Source organism: Hyperolius riggenbachi, chromosome 10 (assembly GCF_040937935.1).
Source record: "Hyperolius riggenbachi isolate aHypRig1 chromosome 10, aHypRig1.pri, whole genome shotgun sequence".
Lineage (NCBI taxonomy): Eukaryota > Metazoa > Chordata > Amphibia > Anura > Hyperoliidae > Hyperolius > Hyperolius riggenbachi.
Window position 1 is genome coordinate 287,881,686 of NC_090655.1, and position 23,070 is coordinate 287,904,755.

General features: G+C 48.1%; 1 protein-coding gene across 1 annotated transcript in view; it reads right to left on the reverse strand.

Annotated features, from left to right (window-relative positions):
- The window catches only part of LOC137537282 (zinc finger protein 184-like), a 127,520-nt gene extending 108,474 nt beyond the window's left edge, over positions 1–19,046 (reverse strand). The window contains exons 1-7 of the mRNA XM_068259362.1: positions 18,991–19,046; positions 6,153–6,272; positions 2,238–2,363; positions 2,029–2,152; positions 1,817–1,914; positions 918–1,703; positions 518–806 (exon numbers count right to left, since the gene is read on the reverse strand). Coding sequence (XP_068115463.1) covers positions 518–806; positions 918–1,703; positions 1,817–1,914; positions 2,029–2,152; positions 2,238–2,363; positions 6,153–6,257 — 1,528 coding nt within the window. The 5' untranslated portion in view covers positions 6,258–6,272; positions 18,991–19,046. The remainder of the gene's footprint in view (positions 1–517; positions 807–917; positions 1,704–1,816; positions 1,915–2,028; positions 2,153–2,237; positions 2,364–6,152; positions 6,273–18,990) is intronic.
- Between the last annotated feature and the right edge of the window lie 4,024 nt (positions 19,047–23,070).

The window sequence follows — 23,070 nt, forward strand, 5'->3', positions numbered from 1 at the left end:
ATATGGTCACTCCCCCTGTACTGAGGTGTGGGTATTACTAATTATTAAGGTGGTGGTAGAGTCAGGCAGTATATTTAATTTTTGTATGTGCGCCTCAGCTGTGTCAGACACAGGAAGAGCTGAGACGCAGGCAATTCTCCATAGATCTAAGCAACCAGGGATCACTCTAAGGTGGCTGAACAATGGCTTAAGGGCATCAGCGCTGGAACTAAATTAGCCGAAATGTAACACTATTAGGTAATCAGTGCTGCTGACACCAGCAAGCGGCCCCTGCTAAAGTGTCAGAGGAAAGGAGGGCAGCCCAGTGTGAGAGAATAAAGAGACCTTTCCCTTCCCCAGGGTGTCTGTACTGCTATTGTTAGTAAGCTGTCACCCAATACTGTCATGTATGGTAGTTATAGATGGCAAAAATCTAACATGAGCATATAGCATAACCCCTAATATGGCCAGTCTGTGAGCAGTGACATCACAGCAATACAGATACACATTTATTCTATATACACTGCTGATTACTCACCTGTTCTGCGCTCTGTAACATTGTCCTCCTCTTTACTTGTCCTCATCATGTCACTCTCCTCCATACACTGCTGATTACTCCTCACATACGTCTCTTCTTCCTCTTTACATGTCCTCATCACGTCACCCTCCTCCATACACTGCTGATCACTCCTCACATACTTCTCTTCTTCTTCCTCTTTACTTGTCCTCATCATGTCACCCTCCTCCATAGACTGCTGATCACTCCTCACATACATCTCTTCTTCTTCCTCTTTACATGTCCTCATCAGGTCACCCTCCTCCATAGACTGCTGATCACTCCTCACATACATCTCTTCTTCTTCCTCTTTACATGTCCTCATCAGGTCACCCTCCTCCATAGACGGCTGATCACTCCTCACATATGTCTCTTCTTCCTCCTCTTTACTTGTCCTCATCATGTCACCCTCCTCCATAGACTGCTGATCACTCCTCACATATGTCTCTTCCTCCTCCTCTTTACTTGTCCTCATCATGTCACCCTCCTCCATAGACTGCTGATCACTCCTCACATATGTCTCTTCCTCCTCCTCTTTACTTGTCCTCATCATGATACCCTCCTCCATAGACTGCTGATCACTCCTCACATACGTCTCTTCTTCTTCCTCTTTACATGTCCTTATCAGGTGCCCCTCCTCCATAGACTGCTGATCACTCCTCACATACATCTCTTCTTCTTCCTCTTTACATGTCCTCATCAGGTCACCCTCCTCCATAGACGGCTGATCACTCCTCACATATGTCTCTTCTTCCTCCTCTTTACTTGTCCTCATCATGATACCCTCCTCCATAGACTGCTGATCACTCCTCACATACGTCTCCTCTTCTTCCTCTTTATAGATCCTTATCAGGTCACCCTCCTCCACACACTGCTGATCACTCCTCACATACATCTCTTCTTCTTCCTCTTTACTTGTCCTCATCATGTCACCCTCCTCTATAGACTGCTGATCACTCCTCACATATGTCTCTTCTTCCTCTTTACATGTCCCCATCATGTCTGCCTCCTCCATAGACTGCTGATCACTCCTCACATATGTCTCTTCTTCTTCCTCTTTACTTGTCCTCATCATGTCACCCTCCTCCATAGACTGCTGATCACTCCTCACATACATCTCTTCTTCTTCCTCTTTCACCACATCATTTCCTTGTATAAGTTCTCCATCCTAAGTGCACAAAGTGAGAGATAATGTACAATGTAAAACACAGATAACAGCATACTCAGGAGAAAAGAATGTGTCATGGTTTGTAGTCTCTGGGGACCCTCAGCCCCACCTACCTGATAATGCCGGGGGATGGTGGGATCTTCCTGTAGACATTCCAGGGAATAAAGAGGACCTGTACATCTCTCTGGTGGGTTTCTGTTACTGGATCCATCTGTAGGAAACACACACACACTGACTGAATACATTGTCTCTATGTGATTATCAGATGATGGGGGGGGGGGGGGGTCTGCACTCTTCTTTACAAAACATGAAAGTCTCCTCTTACCGGTTGATGTGAAGGGAGGCATATTCTCCATCATGGTGTCCTTGTAGAGGTCCTGGTGTCCTTCTATATACTGGCATCCCTCCATGGAGGAACAGACAGCGACATCCTGACACCTTTCAGGAACCTGACACATACAATGATACAGTCACCACCCAGACACACCCCTTGCTTTCACTGCATAATATTCCATAATTCCCAGCACCACTCACCTCTCCTATCAGCAGCTCCATCATCTTCCTGGTGATTTCCAGAATCTTCTCCTTATTGTGTCTCCCAGAGTGAGGTGGGGGCACTGTGATGGTCATATGATCACCAGACTTCACTGGAGGAAAACTCTGTATAGAAAGACCAACAATAATGTCACATGATCTCCCAGAATCCTCCTCACCTCACCAGTCAGCTGTGTAAGGGCCGGGAAAAGGTTACCCAGCACTAGAGGTGGAGCGTTCAAAGTGCCCCCCTCCGGTTGTGTAGTCCCCCCTCCCCCCAGTGTAGGTAGCAGATGGAGCTCCAGTATTACAGGAAGCATGAAGTGATCCAAAATCTCCTGATAGCTAGCTGCATTGACCCTGCCCTTGATAAAACACAGTGGACCAACACCAGCAGCTGACATGGCACCTCAGACCATCACTGACTGTGGGTACTTGACATTGGACTTCAGGCATTTTGGCATTTCCCTCTCCCCAGTCTTCCTCCAGACTCTGGTACCTTGATTTCTGAATGACATGTAAAAGTTGCTTTCATCCGAAAAAAGTACTTTGGACCACTGAGCAACAGTCCAGTGCTGCTTCTCTGTAGCCCAGGTCAGGCGCTTCTGCCGCTGTTTCTGGTTCAAAAGTGGGTTCATGCTTCCATCTGCTGAAAAGCTTTATGGAGATGAAGATTTCATTTTTCAGCACGACCTGGCACCTGCTCACAGTGCCAAAACCACTGGTAAATGGTTTACTGACCATGGTATTACTGTGCTTAATTGGCCTGCCAACTCTCCTAACCTGAACCCCATAGAGAATCTGTGGGATATTGTGAAGAGAAAGTTGAGAGATGCAAGACCCAACACTCTGGATGAGCTTAAGGCCGCTATCGAAGCATCCTGGGCCTCCATAACACCTGAGCAGTGCCACAGGCTGATTGCCTCCATGCCACGCCGCATTGAAGCAGTCATTTCTGCAAAAGGATTCCCGACCAAGTATTGAGTGCATAACTGAACATAATTATTTGAAGGTTGACTTTTTTTGTTTTAAAAACACTTTTCTTTTATTGGTCGGATGAAATATGCTAATTTTTTGAGATAGGAAATTTGGGTTTTCATGAGCTGTATGCCAAAATCATCAATATTAAAACAATAAAAGGCTTGAACTACTTCAGTTGTGTGTAATGGATCTAAAATATATGAAAGTCTAATGTTTATCAGTACATTACAGAAAATAATGAACTTTATCACAATATGCTAATTTTTTGAGAAGATCCTGTATATCATTGTCTGTATCATTATGTATCCCTTGTTTGTTTTCTTACATTGTACAGCGCCATGGAATATGTTGGCGCTTTATAAATAAATAAATAAATAATAAGTGTATTTGGTACTGCCAATAAAGCATATTTGGACTTGGAATACCAGATCAGCCCCCAGTATTAGGCATCCCCCCTCCCCAAGTTAGATAGCCCGATCAGCCCCCAGTATTAGGTAGCCTCCTCCTCAAGTTAGCCAGAGGAGTCCCCTCCCCCTCCCCTCCCCCCTTGCATATGGCAGTGACTCTTCTCCGTTTAGCTGGCCTGATGAGCCCCCAGTATAAGGCATTCCCCTACCCAAGTTAGATAATCAGATCACCTGATGGGAGCAGCAGCAAGGGGGGCTTTTCTAGTGAGACATTCCTCGGGGTATCAGAGAACATTTACACATTGGAGATTAATACCTCCCATTACCCCTTTCCAGGACTTAAATGCAACCCAATAGCATTCTAGTGTCCCCATACTGTGCCCCAGCCTCCTAATAGTGTGCCCCGGCTTCATATTGTCCCCCTCATAGTGTGTCCCAGCTTCCTAGTGTCCCCATACTGTGCCCCAGCCTCCTAATAGTGTGTCCCAACTTCATATTGTCCCCCATAGTGTGCCCCAGCCTCCTAATAGTGTGCCCCAGCCTCCTAATAGTGTGCCCCGGCTTCATATTGTCCCCCTCATAGTGTGTCCCAGCTTCCTAGTGTCCCCATACTGTGCCCCAGCCTCCTAATAGTGTGTCCCAGCTTCATATTGTCCCCCATAGTGTGCCCCAGCTTCCTAATAGTGTGACTCTGCTTCCTATTGTCCCCCATAGTGTGTCCCAGCCTCCTAGTGTCCCCCATACTGTGCCCCAGCCTCGTAATAGTGTGCCCCGGCTTCATATTGTCCCCCATAGTGTGTCCCAGCTTCCTAGTGTCCCCATACTGTGTCCCAGCCTCCTAATAGTGTGCCCCAGCTTCCTATTGTCCCCATACTGTTTCCCAGCCTCCTAATAGTGTGCCTCTGCTTCCTATTGTCCCCCATAGTGTGTCCCAGCCTCCTAGTGTCCCCATACTGTGCCCCAGCCTCCTAATAGTGTGCCTCTGCTTCCTATTGTCCCCCATAGTGTGTCCCAGCTTCCTAGTGTCCCCATACTGTGCCCCAGCCTCCTAATAGTGTGCCTCTGCTTCCTATTGTCCCCCATAGTGTGTCCCAGCTTCCTAGTGTCCCCATACTGTGCCCCAGCCTCCTAATAGTGTGCCTCTGCTTCCTATTGTCCCCCATAGTGTGTCCCAGCCTCCTAATAGTGTGCCCAGCTTCCTAGTGTCCCCATACTGTGCCCCAGCCTCCTAATAGTGTACCTCTGCTTCCTATTGTCCCCCATAGTGTGTCCCAGCCTCCTAGTGTCCCCCATAGTGTGTCCCAGCCTCCTAATAGTGTGCCCATACTGTGCGCCAGCCTCCTAATAGTGTACCTCTGCTTCCTATTGTCCCCCATAGTGTGTCCCAGCCTCCTAGTGTCCCCATACTGTGCCCCAGCCTCCTAATAGTGTGCCTCTGCTTCCTATTGTCCCCCATAGTGTGTCCCAGCTTCCTAGTGTCCCCATACTGTGCCCCAGCCTCCTAATAGTGTACCTCTGCTTCCTATTGTCCCCCATAGTGTGTCCCAGCCTCCTAGTGTCCCCCATAGTGTGTCCCAGCTTCTCAGCACCCCTCATAGTGTGTCCCAGCATCTCAATAGTGTCTTAGCTTCACAGTGTCCCCAATCCAATCTCCCCAGTGCCCCTCACAGTATGTTCCACCTTCCAGTGCCCCTCATAGTGTGCCCCAGCTTCATATTGTCCCCCATAGTGTGTCCCAGCTTCCCTGTATCCCCCATAGTGTGTCCCAGCCCCCCAGTGTCCCCCATAGTGTGTCCCAGCTTCCCATTGCCCCTCAGTGTCTCCCAGCTTCCCAGCCTCCTTATAGTGTGTCCCAGCTTACCAGTGTCCCCACTGTGTGTCCCAGCTTTTTAGTGTCCCCTAATCTGTCCCCGGGGTTAGGGAGCCCCCTCCCCAGTTTAGGGAGACAGAGAGAAGTTGCTGCAAGCCTGTGACGTGGCCGAGTTCCTGATGTGATGAGGAGCAACACTACAAACTCTGATCGCGACTCTGTATCGGCCAGGCCAGGGGGGAACTCATAGGGAGGGAGCATGGGTGCGCCCTCAGGGGCTAGTGCCTTCCCCACCTCAGCCCAGAACTGGTTGTGTACTTTATTACTAGAGATAAGAGACACTCAGAATCCTCCTCACCTCTCCAGTCAGCTGTGTTATATTACTAGAGATAAGAATGATGTCATGTGACCTCCCAGAATCCCCCTCACCTCTCCAGTCACCTGTGTGTTATATTACTAGAGATAAGAATGATGTCATGTGGCCTCCCAGAATACCCCTCACCTCTTCAGTCACCTGTGTTATATTACTAGATATAAGAGTGATGTCATGTGACCTCCCAGAATCCCCCTCACCTCTTCAGTCACCTGTGTTATATTACTAGAGATAAGAGTGATGTCATGTGACCTCCCAGAATCCCCCTCACCTCTCCAGTCACCTGTGTGTTATATTACCAGAGATAAGAGTGATGTCATGTGACCTCCCAGAATCCCCCTCACCTCTCCAGTCAGCAGGCAGATGATCTCCAGGGTGAGGTTGAATATCCTCTCAGTCATGTGACTCTGGTCCTCCTCCATCCTCAGTAAGGTGGTCATGTGATCCATACAGAATGCTGCTGCCTTTTGATAGATAAAAAAAGGGAAGATAATTTAGGCTGTAAAGTTGTCAGTGGTGAATCTACCAATACAGGATCCCCCTCCCCCCAGCACTCCCCATTGCTGTCACTTGTGGGAGGTGGGGCCATGCAGAGTATTGCAGGAAAGCATAATAATCTGGTTTATAGCTACCTGTGCACTATACTAACAGCATGCTGCAGTCCTGTCTTCCCTCTGCCTCCTCTCCAGCTGGCCTTCTCTCCTCCCCTCCCCCTCCCACTGTTACCATTCCTGTGATGTTACAGCAGTGCTGGTAGTGGTAGATGGATGAGGATATGAGGAGAGGCGGAGACTGAGGCAACCCCTCCCACTGTTATCATTCCTGTGATGTTACAGCAGTGCTGGTAGTGGTAGATGGATGAGGATATGAGGAGAGGCAGAGACTGAGGCTGATGGGAGCAGAGGCCTGGAGCACACATTGACAGGTAGCTATAAACCAATGTAATCCGTCCTCTTACTACTCTGCATGGAGGTGGGGGAAGGGAGAAATACTGGAGTGTGGGCATGGCTATACTGGGGATAATGGCAATGCTGGGGGACACAGGGGGGGCATGGCTATACTGGGGGAGAAATGGCATTACTGGGGTGGGGGACATTACATACTGGAGGATAATGGCAATACTGGGGGACACAGGGAGGACATGGCTATACTGGGGGAGAAATGGCATTACTGGGGTGGGGACATTACATACTGGAGGATAATGGCAATGCTGGGGGACACAGGGGGGACATGGCTATACTGGGGGAGAAATGGCATTACTGGGGAGGGGGACATTACATACTGGAGGATAATGGTAATGCTGGGGGACATGGCTGTACTGGGGAAGCAGTGGTTTTACTGGGGTGGGGACATTACATACTGGAGGATAATAGCTGGGAGACACGGGCAACTGGCAGCACTAGTCTTGTTTAGGAGACTCAGCAGGAAACCTCTTAGGGAACAGTTCTTTAACCTCCCTGGCAGTTAATTTTTTTTTAAAAATGGTCAAAAAAAACTATTTTTTTAATTTTTTTTTTGTTTCATGTAAAGCTACCAGAGTGGTAGCTACATGAAACACCACTAGAGGGCGCATGTGGCCCTCTAGTCCGATCGCCGCCGGCAACAATAGCAAACAGGGGAGCGCGTATATAACGCGTTCCCCTGTTTGGCTTCTCCTGTCGCCATGGTGACGATCGGCATGACGTCATGGACGTCAGCCGACGTCCTGACGTCAGGCGCACTCGATCCAGCCCATAGCGCTGCCCGGAACTCATTGGTCCGGGCAGCGCAGGGCTCTGGCGGGGGGGGGGGGCCCACTTTTGCCGCTGCGTACGGACGATCGCCGAAGAGCGGCGGCGATCAAGCTGTGCAAAAGTGCTAGCTGCGCGCACAGCACTTTACATGGTGCAAATCGCCCCACCAGGGGCTGAGATATCTCCCTGCGCGGCATAGCCCGAGCTCAGCTCGGGCTTACCGCCAGGGAGGTTAAGCACCCTCTACAGCAGTAAGCTTTGGGATTGGCTGAATAGTGTGGGTGCAGCTTACTACAATCTATCTGCAATCTAGTAGTTTGAGAAGGTTCCGTCCACCCAATCCTGTTAGCAGAATTTCCCTATGAGGTTTCCTGCTGAGTCCTCTAAAGTAGACTAGCACTGAGATGCCAATAATCCATGGCACATGTAGGGGGACCACACGTTACAGCAGTTACATAACAGTCTCTTGTATGGCAATTACTGCAAGGGTGATGATCAGGATAGTGACAGGTGTACTATGACCTCGTCTGTAACAAAGTATGTCCACCCCGACCTCTGCCCTGCCCGATATATAACAAGTATGTCCACCCCGACCTCTGCTCTGCCCAATATATAACAAGTATGTCCACCCCGACCTCTGCTCTGCCCAATATATAACAAGTATGTCCACCCGACCTCTGCTCTGCCCAATATATAACAAGTATGTCCACCCCGACCTCTGCCCTGCCCGATATATAACAAGTATGACCACCCCGACCTCTGCTCCGCCCAATATATAACAAGTATGTCCACCCCGACCTCTGCTCTGCTCAATATATAACATGTATGCCCACCCTGACCTCTGCTCTGCCCAATATATAACAAGTATGTCCACCCCGACATCTGCTCTGCCCAATATATAACAATTATGTCCACCCCGACATCTGCTCTGCCCAATATATAACAAGTATGACCACCCTGACCTCTGCTCCGCCCAATATATAACAAGTATGTCCACCCCGCCCTCTGCTCTGCCCAATATATAACAAGAATGTCCACCCCGACCTCTGCTCTGCCCAATATATAACAAGTATGTCCACCCCGACCTCTGCTCTGCCTAATATATAACAAGTATGTCCACCCCGACCTCTGCTCTGCCCAATATATAACAAGTATGTCCACCCCGACCTCTGCTCTGCCCGATATATAACAAGTATGCCCACCCCGACCTCTGCCCAATATATAACAAGTATGTCCAGCCCGACCTCTGCTCTGCCCGATATATAACAAGTATGCCCACCCCGACCTCTGCCCAATATATAACAAGTATGACCACCCCGACCTCTGCCCTGCCCAATATATAACAAGTATGTCCACCCCGACCTCTGCTCTGCCCAATATATAACAAGTATGTCCACCCCGACCTCTGCTCTGCCCAATATATAACATGTATGTCCACCCCGACCTCTGCTCTGCCCAATATATAACAAGTATGTCCACCCCGACCTCTGCTCTGCCCAATATATAACAAGTATGCCCACCCCGACCTCTGCTCTACCCAATATATAACAAGTATGTCCACCCCGACCACTGCTCTGCCCAATATATAACAAGTATGCCCACCCCGACCTCTGCTCTGCCCAATATATAACAAGTATAACCACCCCGCGCGAGCGGCTGCTTCCTGTCAATTCACGGCGGGGGGCTCCGTGAATAGCCTGCGGGCCGCCGATGGCGGTTCGCAGGCTAAATGTAAACACAAGCGGAAATAATCTGCTTTGTTTACATTGTATGGCGCTGCTGCGCAGCAGCGCCGTAAGGCAGATCGGCGATCCCCGGCCAATCAGCGGCCGGGGATCGCCGCCAAGTGACAGGGGACGTCCTGTCACTGGCTGCACAGGACGGATAGCGTCCTGTGCAGCCCGGATCACCGGGGGGGAGAGGTAGGAGAGGGAGGGGGGTGAATGTCGCCGTGGAGGGGGGCTTTGAGGTGCCCCCCCCCGCAACTAGCCTGCACGCAGGAGCGATCAGACCCCCCCTGCACATCATCCCCATAGGGGGGAAAAAAGGGGGGCGATCTGATCGCTCTGCATGCAATCTGATCTGTGCTGGGGGCTGCAGAGCCCACCCAGCACAGATCACAACAAACAGCGCTGGTCCTTAAGGGGGGGGGTAAAGGGTGGGTCCTCAAGTGGTTAAACACTCAAATGGCTGTTTCCCCACCATTGAAACTGGCAACCATTAACCACTTTACCACCAGCGGTTCGTATATCTACACCCCTTTGCACAACCTTTCCCCACCAGGGGCGTAGATATACGCACCTCCGCCGCTACCCGCGCTCGTGCACGCCGCCCGCTCGCCCGGAGATCAATGAACAGGAAAAAACGTTCATGTTTGTTGATCTAAGCCCCCCAGCAATGATCGTCTGCTTCTATGAGAAGCAGCACGATCGTTGTGAAAAAAAAAGTTTCCAAGCCTCATTGAGCATCCTGTAAGCGTACTTCCGATGCTTACAGGACGCATTCACAAAAAGTTACTGTGGCCATCTTGTGGCCAAATAGTAAAACTACACCCAAAAGCATTTTTCATATACAAATATATAGTTTTACATTATAATTTAACTCATTACCCCCCACACTGTAAAAAAAAAATTACAATTAAAAAAAATACATAAATAGTTACCTTAGGGACTGAACTCTTTAAATATTTATGTCAAGAGGGTATAACATTTACTTTATAAACTATGGGCTTGTAATTAGGGATGGACGCAAAACTGAAAAAATGCACCTTTATTTCCAAATAAAATATTGGCGGCAAACATTGTGATAGGGACATAATTTAAATGGTGTAATATCCGGAACAAATGGGCAAATACATTTCATGGGTTTTAATCACAGTAGCATGCATTATTTAAAAACTAGAATGGCCGAAAACGGAAAAATAATGATTTTTTCCCACATTTTTTTCCTATTTTCCCATTAAAACACATTTAGAACAAAATAATTCTTGGCATAATGTCCCACCTAAAGAAAGCGTAATTGGTGGTGAAAAAAACAAGATATAGTTCATTTCATTGTGATAAGTAATAATAAAGTTATAGACGAATGAATGGAAGGAGTGCTGAAAGGTGAAAATTGCTCTTGTGGTCAAGGGGTAAAACCCCTCAGTTGTGAAGTGGTTAATGTGGCCAGTATAAAATCAGTAAGAGCTCGTAAACTAGCCTTATTTTTTCTCAGTGAGTTTGATGCTGACATTTTGTTTTTGCAGGAGACTAGGCTCACCTCTTTGGCTGATATCCATCTGGCCAAGAGGGACTGGAGGTCCGGTCCGAGTTTTTGGTCTCTTGCGGCTGAGCCTTACAGTGGTGTGGCGGTGCTTTTTACTGGTATGGTAACTTGCCGGCGAGTGGTTGAGGTGGAGATGGGGAGATGTCTGGTCCTAGATGTCGCTGTGAAGGGGCAAGACCTCAGATTAATTAATATCTATGCACCCCAGTCGGCCTGGGAGAGGAAGTGCCTCTTTACAGCGATCAGGCCTTTCCTTTTTACGACCCAGCCGGTAGTGTTTGGTGGTGATTTCAACACCATTGTTAGGGTTATGGACAGGAGTGGTACCAACACTCAGCTGGGCTCTGACAGCAAATTTCTCAATAGGATAGTTAGTGAGGCTGGGCTGGTGGATGTTCACGTTCGACAATCACCAGACCTCACTGGGTACACCTTTCGTAGATTAGATAGTCAGAGTAGGATAGACAGGTTTTTTGTTACAGAGCGTTTCACTGCCACGGCCCCTAGGGTACAGGCAGTAGAATTCTCGGATCACTGTATTCTATCGGTGGACCTCAATGTTTCAGATGCTGCTCCCAGAGGTAGGGGTATCTGGAGACTAAATTCGTCTATGCTACTGGAAGAGAGTGTAAGACAATCTGTTAAGGAATTTTTTCAGGCACAGATTACCATACTGGACCGCTTTGACAACAGGTCGGAGTGGTGGGAGGTAGTCAAAAGACGTGTTGTTGCTCTTTTCAAGAACCTAGCCAGAAAAAGACAAATTGGTAAATATGCTTACCAACGATTGAGGAAAAGGCTTGAAGTTCTTGTTTCGGAAGGTGGAGATCATAGAGAAATCTCTAAGGTCAAGGATCAACTTAGGCAGCAACAGTATGACCGTCTGTCCTCTCTGTGTTTGGAGAGGGATTATGGCAAATACCACTTGCCTGATCCCTATCTGAATTGCAGACAAGGCGCAGCCCTTAAAACGGTCAGTGGTCTCAGGGATGGATCGGGTTCGTTAGCAAAGTCGACGCTTGGAATCCTATCCATCGCCAGAAGTTTTTAGGTTGATCTGCTTGAAGAAAAGCCAATTGACCAAGCAAAAATGGAAAGTTTTTGGGTCTCAACTCCAGGTCTGGGTGATGCAGATGCTTTTGACATATGTCTGACAGAAGAGATCACCACTGAAGAAGTAGTGAGAGCTATTGATAGTCTCACACCCAAAAAGACACCTGGTCCAGATGGGTTGATGGCCGGGTTTTACAGGGCTTTCAAGTCATTTCTGGCACCACAATTGGCAGAGCTTTTTAATCAATGTCTTGCTGAGGGTGAGTTACCACCATCCATGAGACAGTCAGCGGTGATCCTTTTGTCAAAAGGCAAAGATCCTGAGATAATTGAGAACTGGCGCCCCATCAGTCTTCTCAACATCGACAGGAAGATTCTGCCGAAAATTTTGTTCTGGCAATTGTCTCAGGCGACATGTGTGCTTTCTCGCCACCAGTACTGCTTGATTTCAGGAAAAAGTACTTTCTCAGCACTTTCGGCTGTCCAGGAAGACCTGGAATGTTGCAGGGCTGAGGGCGGGGGAAAGTATTTGCTGGCACTAGATGTCTAAAGCCTTTAATCGGGTCAACCATGAGTACCTATGGAGGCTATTTTGTGTGTACGGCCTACAGGGAGGTTTTGTTGATTGGCTTCGTACTTTGTACAAAGGGGCAGAGAGTTTCATGCTTATTAATGGCTGGGTTGGCGAACCTTTTGAAGTAAGTTCTGGTGTGCGTCAGGGTGGTCCGCTGAGCTCCCTCCTGTACGTATTTGCGATTGATCCTTTCGTGAGAAGGTTGGAGAGCAGTGCGCTCAGTGGAGTTCCTGTGGACATCCCTGGTGTCTCACCCTTCAGCGTTGTGGCCTGTGCTGATGATGTGACTGTGGTGATCTCTAAGGCAGAGGAAGCAGAGGTGGTAGTCTCGGAGATTGCCGAGTACTCAGAAGCATCAGGCTCACAAGTCAATCCAGACAAGTGTGAAATTTTCTGGATGGGGAATGATGGAGAGAGCTTTGTACTTCCTGGCTCCTTTCCCGTGCCCGAAAATCAAGATTCTTGGCATCGAATTTGGACCTGGTGACTATGGTCATCAAAATTGGGTTAGTAGGCTGAATGATGTCAGCACCAAAGTAGCACGATGGAAAGGTTGGAAATTGACCTTTAGGGAAAGGGTGGACCTGATCAAGAGCCATCTGGTTCCAATCCTCTTATATGTCAGCTATGTTGCAGTTTTGCCTCAATCTCTGTATGCAAGGATCTGTGATCTGTTTTTCCAGATGCTCTGGGGAAATAGATGAAACATCATGCGTAGAAGCATCACCTACAGAGCCAGGCGGGAGGGTGGCATAGACATGGTCAACCCAATTGTTTTCTTTACTCTGATTTTTATTAAACACAATCTTGGTAATATGTCTGCAGAGAACCCACCTGACTGGGTAGGCATCTTTCGGACCTGGTTTGGGACTTACCTCAAGAGTTGGGAAAGTGGTGGTTCAGTGAAGAGACTGGCGTCACGTCGTGACTATCTTCCGACCTATGTTGTTATGTGCTTGAGAAAATTAAGGCAGTGGGGATTGACTGTGGAGGATATCAAATCGGTCGAGAGGCGTGTCCTTACGAGCCGGGTGGTAGACTCATACTTTCATGAGCCACTGTACCTGAGAGATTGCCCAAGCGTAAAATTGGAGGAGGGTTTGCGACTTCTTAATTCACCGCGGATTCCAAATAAATTGTGGGATATTGCTTGGCTCTCTTTTCATGGCAAGCTTTACGTTAGAAGTAATGTTAAGTGCTTGAAGGTGGAAGCACGTGGATGTCCTCGTGAGGAGTGTGGTGGTGTTGAGGAATCCATGGACCACTTTCTACTTCATTGTCCTTTTAACGTTGAAGTGTATAAACAGGTGGGAGGAAGCCTAGGTATTCCCTTTCTGGAGCGTCTAAGTTACGCAGAGTGGGCGTATGGAGCATTCAGACACCACCAGGGTTTTGATTTATGCACCTTATACTTAGTCAGCTTAGTTGTTAGGCAGCACACATGGTTGGCACGGTGTCAGGTACCACTTAGGCATAAAACCATTCCTGTTCAGGTGGTGGTAGGCAATATTCTGGGTGAGGTATCTAGGATCCGGGACTTGGAGAGGCGTAGTTTGGGCAGAGGTGCCTGGGTCCTTGCGTGGCAGAACATCAGGCCTCCTTAGCCTATCTCCGTCTCTTATGGGTGAGCTTTCTGTTTCTTATCACCCTTTTCAGTTTTTGGGGGGTTTTTTTTCATACCTTTTTTGATGATTGGCCGCAGACATAATTAGTGGAGTTATCCCTCCAACTAACTTATGGGTGTCCTTGTTTGTCCTGTGTTGATTTTGATATTTTTGTCTTTGTTTACCCCTCCTGCATAAATGGCAGAATGAGTGGTTATTGTTTCTGGTGATAGTCACTTGTTGGGTGTAGGGTGATGGATTCATGTTTCCTGTTGTCCTGCCTGGTTTTGAATGTAGATTGAATGAGTATTCTTCTGCTCAGGGAGTTTGTGATATGGATAATTCATCAGCTTGTGTAAATAGTATTGTTGCTAATGCATTATGTATAAGATATACAATGTATATATCGATTAAGTATGTTTTGCTTTTGTGATCCTTGATCACGAATATCATTATTATTTATTGTATTGTATATTTTGTATATATTTTTTCAATAAAAATCAATATATAACAAGTATGACCACCCCGACCTCTGCTCTGCCCAATATATAACAAGTATGACCACCCCGACCTCTGCTCTGCCCCATATATAACAAGTATGACCACCCCGACCTCTGCTCTGCCTAATATATAACAAGTATGTCCACCCCGACCTCTGCTCAGCCCAATATATAACAAGCATGTCCACCCCGACCTCTGCTCTGCCCAATATATAACAAGTATGCCCACCCCGACCTCTGCTTTGCCCAATATATAACAAGTATGTCCACCCCGACCTCTGCTCTGCCCAATATATAACAAGTATGACCACCCCGACCTCTGCTCTGCCCAATATATAACAAGTATGCCCCCCCGACCTCTGCTCTGCCCAATATATAACATGTGCGTCCACCCCGGCCTCTGCTCCGCCCAATATATAACAAGTATGCCCACCCCGACCTCTGCTCTGCCCAATATATAACAAGTATGTCCATCCCAAGCTCTGCCCAATATATAACAAGTATGTCCACCCCGACCTCTGCTCTGTCCAATATATAACAAGTACGCCCACCCCGACCTCTGCTCTGCCCAATATATAACAAGTATGCCCCCCCGACCTCTGCTCTGCCCAATATATAACAAGTATGCCCCCCCGACCTCTGCTCTGCCCAATATATAACAAATATGTCCACCGCGACCTCTGCCCTGCCCAATATATAACAAGTATGTCCACCCCAACCTCTGCCCTGCCCAATATATAACAAGTATGTCCACCCCGACCTCTGCTCTGCTGCCCAACATATAACAAGTATGTCCACCCCGACCTCTGCTCTGCCCAATATATAACAAGTATGTCCACCCCGACCTCTGCCCTGCCCAACATATAACAAGTATGTCCACCCTGACTTCTGCTCTGCCCAATATACAACAAGTATGTTCACCCACGATCTCTGCCCTGCCCAATATATAACAAGTATGTCCACCCTGACCTCTGCTCTGCCCAACATATAACAAGTATGTCCACCCCGACCTCTGCTCTGCCCAATATATAACAAGTATGTCCACCCCGACCTCTGCTCTGCCCAATATATAACAAGTATGTATACCCCGACCTCTGCTCTGCCCAATATATAACAAGTATGTCCACCCCGACCTCTGCTCTGCCCAATATATAACAAATATGTCCACCCCGACCTCTGCTCTAGCCAATATATAACAAGTATGTCCACCCCGACCTCTGCTCTTCCCAATATATAACATGTACGTCCATCCCAAGCTCTGCCCAATATATAACAAGTATGTCCACCCCGACCTCTGCTCTGTCCAATATATAACAAGTATGTCCACCCCGACCTCTGCTGTACCCAATATATAACAAGTATGTCCACCCCGACCTCTGCTATGCCCAATATATAACAAGGAGGTCCACCCGACCTCTGTTCTGCCCAATATATAACAAGTATGTCCCCCCTGACCTCTGCTCTGCCCAATATACAACAAGTATGTCCACCTGACCTCTGCCCTGCCCAATATATAACAAGTATGTCCACCCCGACCTCTGCTCTGCCCAACATATAACAAGTATGTCCACCCCGACTTCTGCTCTGCCCAAAATATAACAAGTATGTCCACCCCGACTTCTGCTCTGCCCAATATACAACAAGTATGTCCACCCCAACCTCTGCCATGCCCAATATATAACAAGAATTTCCACCCCGCCCTCTGCTCCGCCCAATATATAACAAGAATGTACACCCCGACCTCTGCCCTGCCCAATATATAACAAGTATGTCAACCCCGGCCTCTGCTCTACCCAATATATAACAAGTATGTCCACCCTGACCTCTGCTCTGCCTAATATATAACAAGTATGTCCACCCCGACCTCTGCTCTGCCCAATATATAACAAATATGTCCACCCCGACCTCTGCTCTGTGCAATATATAACAAGTACGCCCACCCCGACCTCTGCTCTGCCCAATATATAACAAGTATGACCACCCCGACCTCTGCTCTGCCCAATATATAACAAGTATGACTACCCCGACCTCTGCTCTGCCCAATATATAACAAGTATGTCCACCCTGACCTCTGCTCTGCCCAATATATAACAAGTATGTCCACCCTGACCTCTGCTCTGCCCAATATATAACAAGTATGTCCACCCCGACCTCTGCTCTGCCCAATATTTAACAAGTATGTCCACTCCGACCTCTGCTCCGCCCAATATATAACAAGTATGTCCACCCCGACCTCTGCCCTGCCCTATATATAACAAGTATGGCCACCCCGACCTCTGCTCTGCCCAATATATAACAAGTATGTCCACCCTGACCTCTGCTCTGCCCAATATATAACAAGTATGTCCACCCGACCTCTGCTCTGCCCAATATATAACAAGTATGACCACCCCGTCCTCTGCTCTGCCCAATATATAACAAATATGTCCACCCCGACCTCTGCTCTGCCCAATATATAACAAGTATGCCCACCCCGACCTCTGCTTTGCCCAATATATAACAAGTATGCCCACCCCGACCTCTGCTCTGCCCAATATACAATATATAACAAGTATGTCCACCCCGACCTCTGCTCTGCCCAATATATAACAAGTATGTCCACCCCGACCTCTGCTCTGCCCAATATATAACAAGTATGCCCCCCCGACCTCTGCTCTGCCCAATATATAACAAGTATGTCCACCCCGGCCTCTGCTCCGCCCAATATATAACAAGTATGCCCACCCCGACCTCTGCTCTGCCCAATATATAACAAGTATGTCCACCCCGACCTCTGCTCTGCCCAATATATAACAAGTATGCCCCCCCCGACCACTGCTCTGCCCAATATATAACAAGTATGTCCACCGCGACCTCTGCCCTGCCCAATATATAACAAGTATGACCACCCCGACCTCTGCTCTGCCCAATATATAACAAGTATGCCCCCCCGACCTCTGCTCTGCCCAATATATAACAAGTATGTCCACCGCGACCTCTGCCCTGCCCAATATATAACAAGTATGTCCACCCCAACCTCTGCCCTGCCCAATATATAACAAGAATGTCCACCCTGACCTCTGCTCTGCCCAATATGTAACAAGTATGTCCACCCCAACCTCTGCTCTGCCCAATATACAACAAGTATGTCCACCCCGACCTCTGCCCTGCCCAATATATAACAAGTATGTCCACCCCGACTTCTGCTCTGCTGCCCAACATATAACAAGTATGTCCACCCCGACCTCTGCTCTGCCCAATATATAACAAGTATGTCCACCCTGACCTCTGCTCTGCCCAATATATAACAAGTATGTCCACCCCGACCTCTGCTCTGCCCAATATATAACAAGTATGTATACCCCGACCTCTGCTCTGCCCAATATATAACAAGTATGTCCACCCCGACCTCTGCTCTCCCCAATATATAACAAATATGTATACCCCGACCTCTGCTCTAGCCAATATATAACATGTACGTCCACCCCGACCTCTGTTCTGCCCAATATATAACAAGTATGTCCCCCCTGACCTCTGCTCTGCCCAATATACAACAAGTATGTCCACCCCGACCTCTGCCCTGCCCAATATATAACAAGTATGTCCACCCCGACCTCGGCTCTGCCCGATACATAACAAGTATGTCCACCCCGACCTCGGCTCTGCCCAACATATAACAAGTATGTCCACCCCGACTTCTGCTCTGCCCAATATACAACAAGTATGTCCACCCCAACCTCTGCCATGCCCAATATATAACAAGAATTTCCACCCCTACCTCTGCTCTGCTCAATATATAACAAGAATTTCCACCCCGCCCTCTGCTCCGCCCAATATATAACAAGACTGTACACCCCGACCTCTGCCCTGCCCAATATATAACAAGTATGTCAACCCCGGCCTCTGCTCTGCCTAATATATAACAAGTATGTCCACCCCGACCTCTGCTCTGCCCAATATATAACAAATATGTCCACCCCGACCTCTGCTCTGTGCAATATATAACAAGTACGCCCACCCCGACCTCTGCTCTGCCCAATATATAACAAGTATGACCACCCCGACCTCTGCTCTGCCCAATATATAACAAGTATGACCACCCCGACCTCTGCTCTGCCTAATATATAACAAGTATGTCCACCCCGACCTCTGCTCTGCCCAATATATAACAAGTATGACCACCCCGACCTCTGCTCTGCCCCATATATAACAAGTATGACCACCCCGACCTCTGCTCTGCCTAATATATAACAAGTATGTCCACCCCGACCTCTGCTCTGCCCAATATATAACAAGTATGCCCACCCCGACCTCTGCTCTGCCCAATATATAACAAGTATGTCCCCCGACCTCTGCTCTGCCCAATATATAACAAGTATTACCACCCCGACCTCTGCACTGCCCAATATATAACAAGTATGTCCACCCCGACCTCTGCTCTGCCCAATATATAACAATAATCACAGAATTACCTCTTACAGCCGTGTGTCTCAAACTCCTACAATTCTTCTTGCTTTGTTACATCACATCCTCTCTGTGGCTTCATTACTTCCTTTCTGTGCGTTCCACCTGGGAGGTGAGCGTTCGCCATCTTGTGGTGAATAGGCTAACTGCAGCCTCTGGTTGTGGAACTGCATGCACTGACTGGAAATAGCGGTACGCTTATACTACCTGTGAGATTTCATACATACAGGGTGCATTTCTCTATGATCTCCTTCTGTCCTGTGTAAGAGTTCAGGCACACTGCAATAGGAAGCTGTGAGATGTGACTGTGCCCCTGTACCCCACACCTCACCTCCGGAGGGGAAGCCTCTGGATCCTAAAGACTATTCCCCGCCCTGCACTGACCGGATCCAGCGCTGAGATCCGCAGGCCGCCTGCACAGTCAGTAGAACGTAGCTGATCAAGCTAAGGATATTATATATTACCCAGTAACAAAGCTGGCCCTAGACTATGATGGGCATATGTCTGCGGTAGGGATTAGATTGTGAGCTCCTCTGGGCGACTGTTAGTGACAAGACGATACAAATACTAAACAATATTAATAATTTAAAAAGAAGAGGATATGAACTTGTCTCCTCTCAAGTGTTAAGGAAGACAATTTAGAGTGAGAGATAAAATAAAAACTCTCACAGGGGTTGAAGCAACAAAGGCTGATAATATTGCACACCATGTGGCAATGTGACCGGCCTGTACCACACCTAGTAACGCTTGTTGTGCTAATAGCATTACCATAGCAATGCACATAAACAGTGTACGCACTGCACGGCAGTAGTGTAGTACACTACCCCCATACCATGTGTACACGGTTTACGCGCACTGCTATGGTAAAACTCTCGCGCTATCGGCACAAAGAGCATTATTATGTTAAGTACAGGTTGGTTACATTGGTGTGCAGTGTGGAATGTTATCAGCCTTTTCTGCATCAGCTCTAGAGAATGCAACGCGTTTCTCAGGACTAGGTTCCAGCTTCATCAGGCAAATATCCAGAGCAAAATCTCTAAAAATGCCATAAGAAAGCCCAGCATCTCAGTGACAGCTGTTTTGTAGGACGTTTCAGTCTACCTGAGCAGAGGGAAGCTGGTTTATACAGAGGCTTCCCTTGTCCCTCTCCTCCGACAAGAGCCTTGTCAGCAGGTCACACATACGCAGTAGAGTCGCCACGGTCGGTCTCTGGCAGGAAAAGCCGAGCCTGATTGGGTCCATGCTACTGAGCAGGCGTGAGCTGTCTGCACTTGCGTAATAGCATGGACCCGATCAGGCCCGGCTATTTCTGCTACCAGAGGGCTACCAGAGTCGGACTTGTACCCTTCACCGCCCAAGGCCCACTGTCACCCACCACCCCCTCCAAGTCTCCTACTTGCTATATAGTGGTCCCCAAAATTCCTACAAAAGTTTCCGGTAGCGTGTGATTTGCCTGTCCAGCTGGTGCTCTCCTCCATTAGTCCATGCCTTCCCATCTTCATCCTCGCTGGCTGCATCTTCTCAGTGACCCGGCAGCATGTATAATGTGATAACACGCACCAGATCACGGAGGAGAAGTGGCACATGGGGGGTTTAAAGTCAGCATTAATTTCACTTACTAGAGGGGGTGTCAGTGGAGGTGGGGGGGCAGGGTAATTGGCTAATTTTGCCTGGGGCCCTGTAGTGAAGGGGGTCTCAGGGAAGTTTTGATGAGTAGTTTTTCTTACCTCCCAGCTGTCAGCAGCAGCTGCTCTCACACCACTGATCACACCAGGGCCTGCATTGCTGGGTCCCCATGTCATGTGTGGCATCACTGGAGGAGGCTTTTATACTTGGATTAGGAGATCTTGCTCTGCGCCTGCACCCTGGGGTATCTTGTCCTGTCCATCAGCCCCAGCGGCACAGCGAGACCTCCCCTTGCTTTGTCCTCCTGGCTGGTCCTGCAATGTCCACCCCTCTCCTCTGCTCATTGGTTGGAGGCTGTGGATCTGATCCTGAGTCCTGCCAGCTGCTGCCCCTCAGCTTTTAGGTCTCGGCCTTCCCACAATTCATCATTACAATCAGTTATAGTATTGAAAAATAACAGAGCCTCAGTTCCTGTAAGACCTGCTACCTGAGCTGTGTATACAAACTGTCACCCAATCACTTCCACGCCTGCAATCTTATGGCAGCTGACACGCCCCCTACTGGCCAGCATGCTTCATGCCTCAGTTCCTGTAAGACCTGCTACCTGAGCTGTGAGGTGTATACAAACTCTCACCCAATCACTTCCAAGCCTGTGGTCTTATGGCAGCTGGGACACGCCCCCTACTGGCCAGCCTGCTTCAAGCCTCAGTTCCTGTAAGACCTGCTACCTGAGCTGTGTATACAAACTCTCACCCAATCACTTCCAAGCCTGTGCTCTTATGGCAGCTGACACGCCCCTACTGGCCAGCCTGCTTCATGCCTCAGTTCCTGTAAGACCTGCTACCTGAGTTGTGGGGTGTATACAAACTCTCGCCCAATCACTTCCAAGCCTGTGCTCATATGGCAGCTGTGACACGCCCCCTACTGGCCAGCCTGCTTCAAGCCTCCCAATCTAGTCGGGCACACAGACCATCCAATCACATGGATACAATCGATGTGTTGGAGTGCTGGAAGTGGGCTTACAGACAGACCAGGAGAGGATGTGTACACACATACAATTGCTACATGCAACTAAAAAACTGCCACCACCTCTTCTATTCGGGAAAGAGGGACTTACTAATCTGAGGTGGGGAAGACAGGGATAATACAACCTAATATTTCTAAATAATACAGATCTCTGGGTAACGGTCTCTTCAGAAGCAGCTTCATCCTGTGATACTCACAACAGGTCATAGCCAAACAATGACTCTGCCATTTATTATAAAGTGTAAATAGATTATTACTGTAACGATCGGTGAAGCACAGAGAGGATCTGATTACCAGTGATCTGCAGAATCACTGGGAATATAGATGTATACCAGATTATACGTGATCTGCAGTATCACTGATAATCCGATATACTAGCTACCCTCTGTTCACCTGAGTAGAGTGTAGTTGTTATAATTTAAGTAGGCCTCAGTTACTTGGCCTGAGTTTTATGTAAAAGGCTTGTCCGCAGTGTATGCCTTTAAAATAAAAGGTTTTGTGATGCAGGCAGAGGCATCTCAGGGTCTGCGTGTAGCAGAGGATACTGAGAACATGTTCCTAAAAGAAGGCCATCGGCCTATTCTGACCTCCACACGTACACCACAGGAACAGTAAACATCAGCCATATTTACTAAACATCCACATTCCTGCATATAGGTCAAATGCCTCATTGATTATTAATCAAGTAGGTGTGTATGATGACACCACGAGTGGGTCCACCAATAATCTGATCTAGGGGGTGGCGAAGATGATGTCATATTTAACTCTTTCCTAGTCGGTATTAAACCCGGAGTGAGCGATGGAGAGAGCATTCTGCTCTTTACTTTCGCACTAGCTCGCAAGGCTGACTGGGACCTCTAAGTATGCTCTTCCTTTCTGTAATCTGATATAATGTCTGCTGTACATAGGTAGTCTAGATGTAACATAGAGTTGATACAAGAAGACCTGGGTATCTTCAGTAGGAAGGTACTCACGCAGCTGTAACGCAACATGGAAGTCTGCTTTGCCAGGAGATGATAAACTGTATCTATCTGTATTTCTGTTACTTGAATAAATAACGTAAACATTGAAGAAGCCTGAGAAAGTCTATCTCCTGCTTGCTGTGTGGAGAGTCAAGTGATCTCAATAGTCTGTGAGACGTAACTGTAAGAAGTTACTGGTGTCGAAGCAAGGTGATAAGAATAGTTTATAACAGTGGTGCAGAAACCCTTCCCTGCCTAGCAAAACAGGCAGACAGGGGCCGGGGCCGAAGAAGTTTTCAAGATGTTCTACAGCAAAACAAGCGGAATAGACGCGGACTGTAAAGCTTATCAAGCTGAGACTGATAAGTGGTGTGGGGAGTGTGCGTTGCGTGAGCCAAGCAAGCACACGGGCTGCAATTCGAGGATCAGCGGCAAAACTCTTGGACGTTACACTGTGACTGCATTGTGCACTGC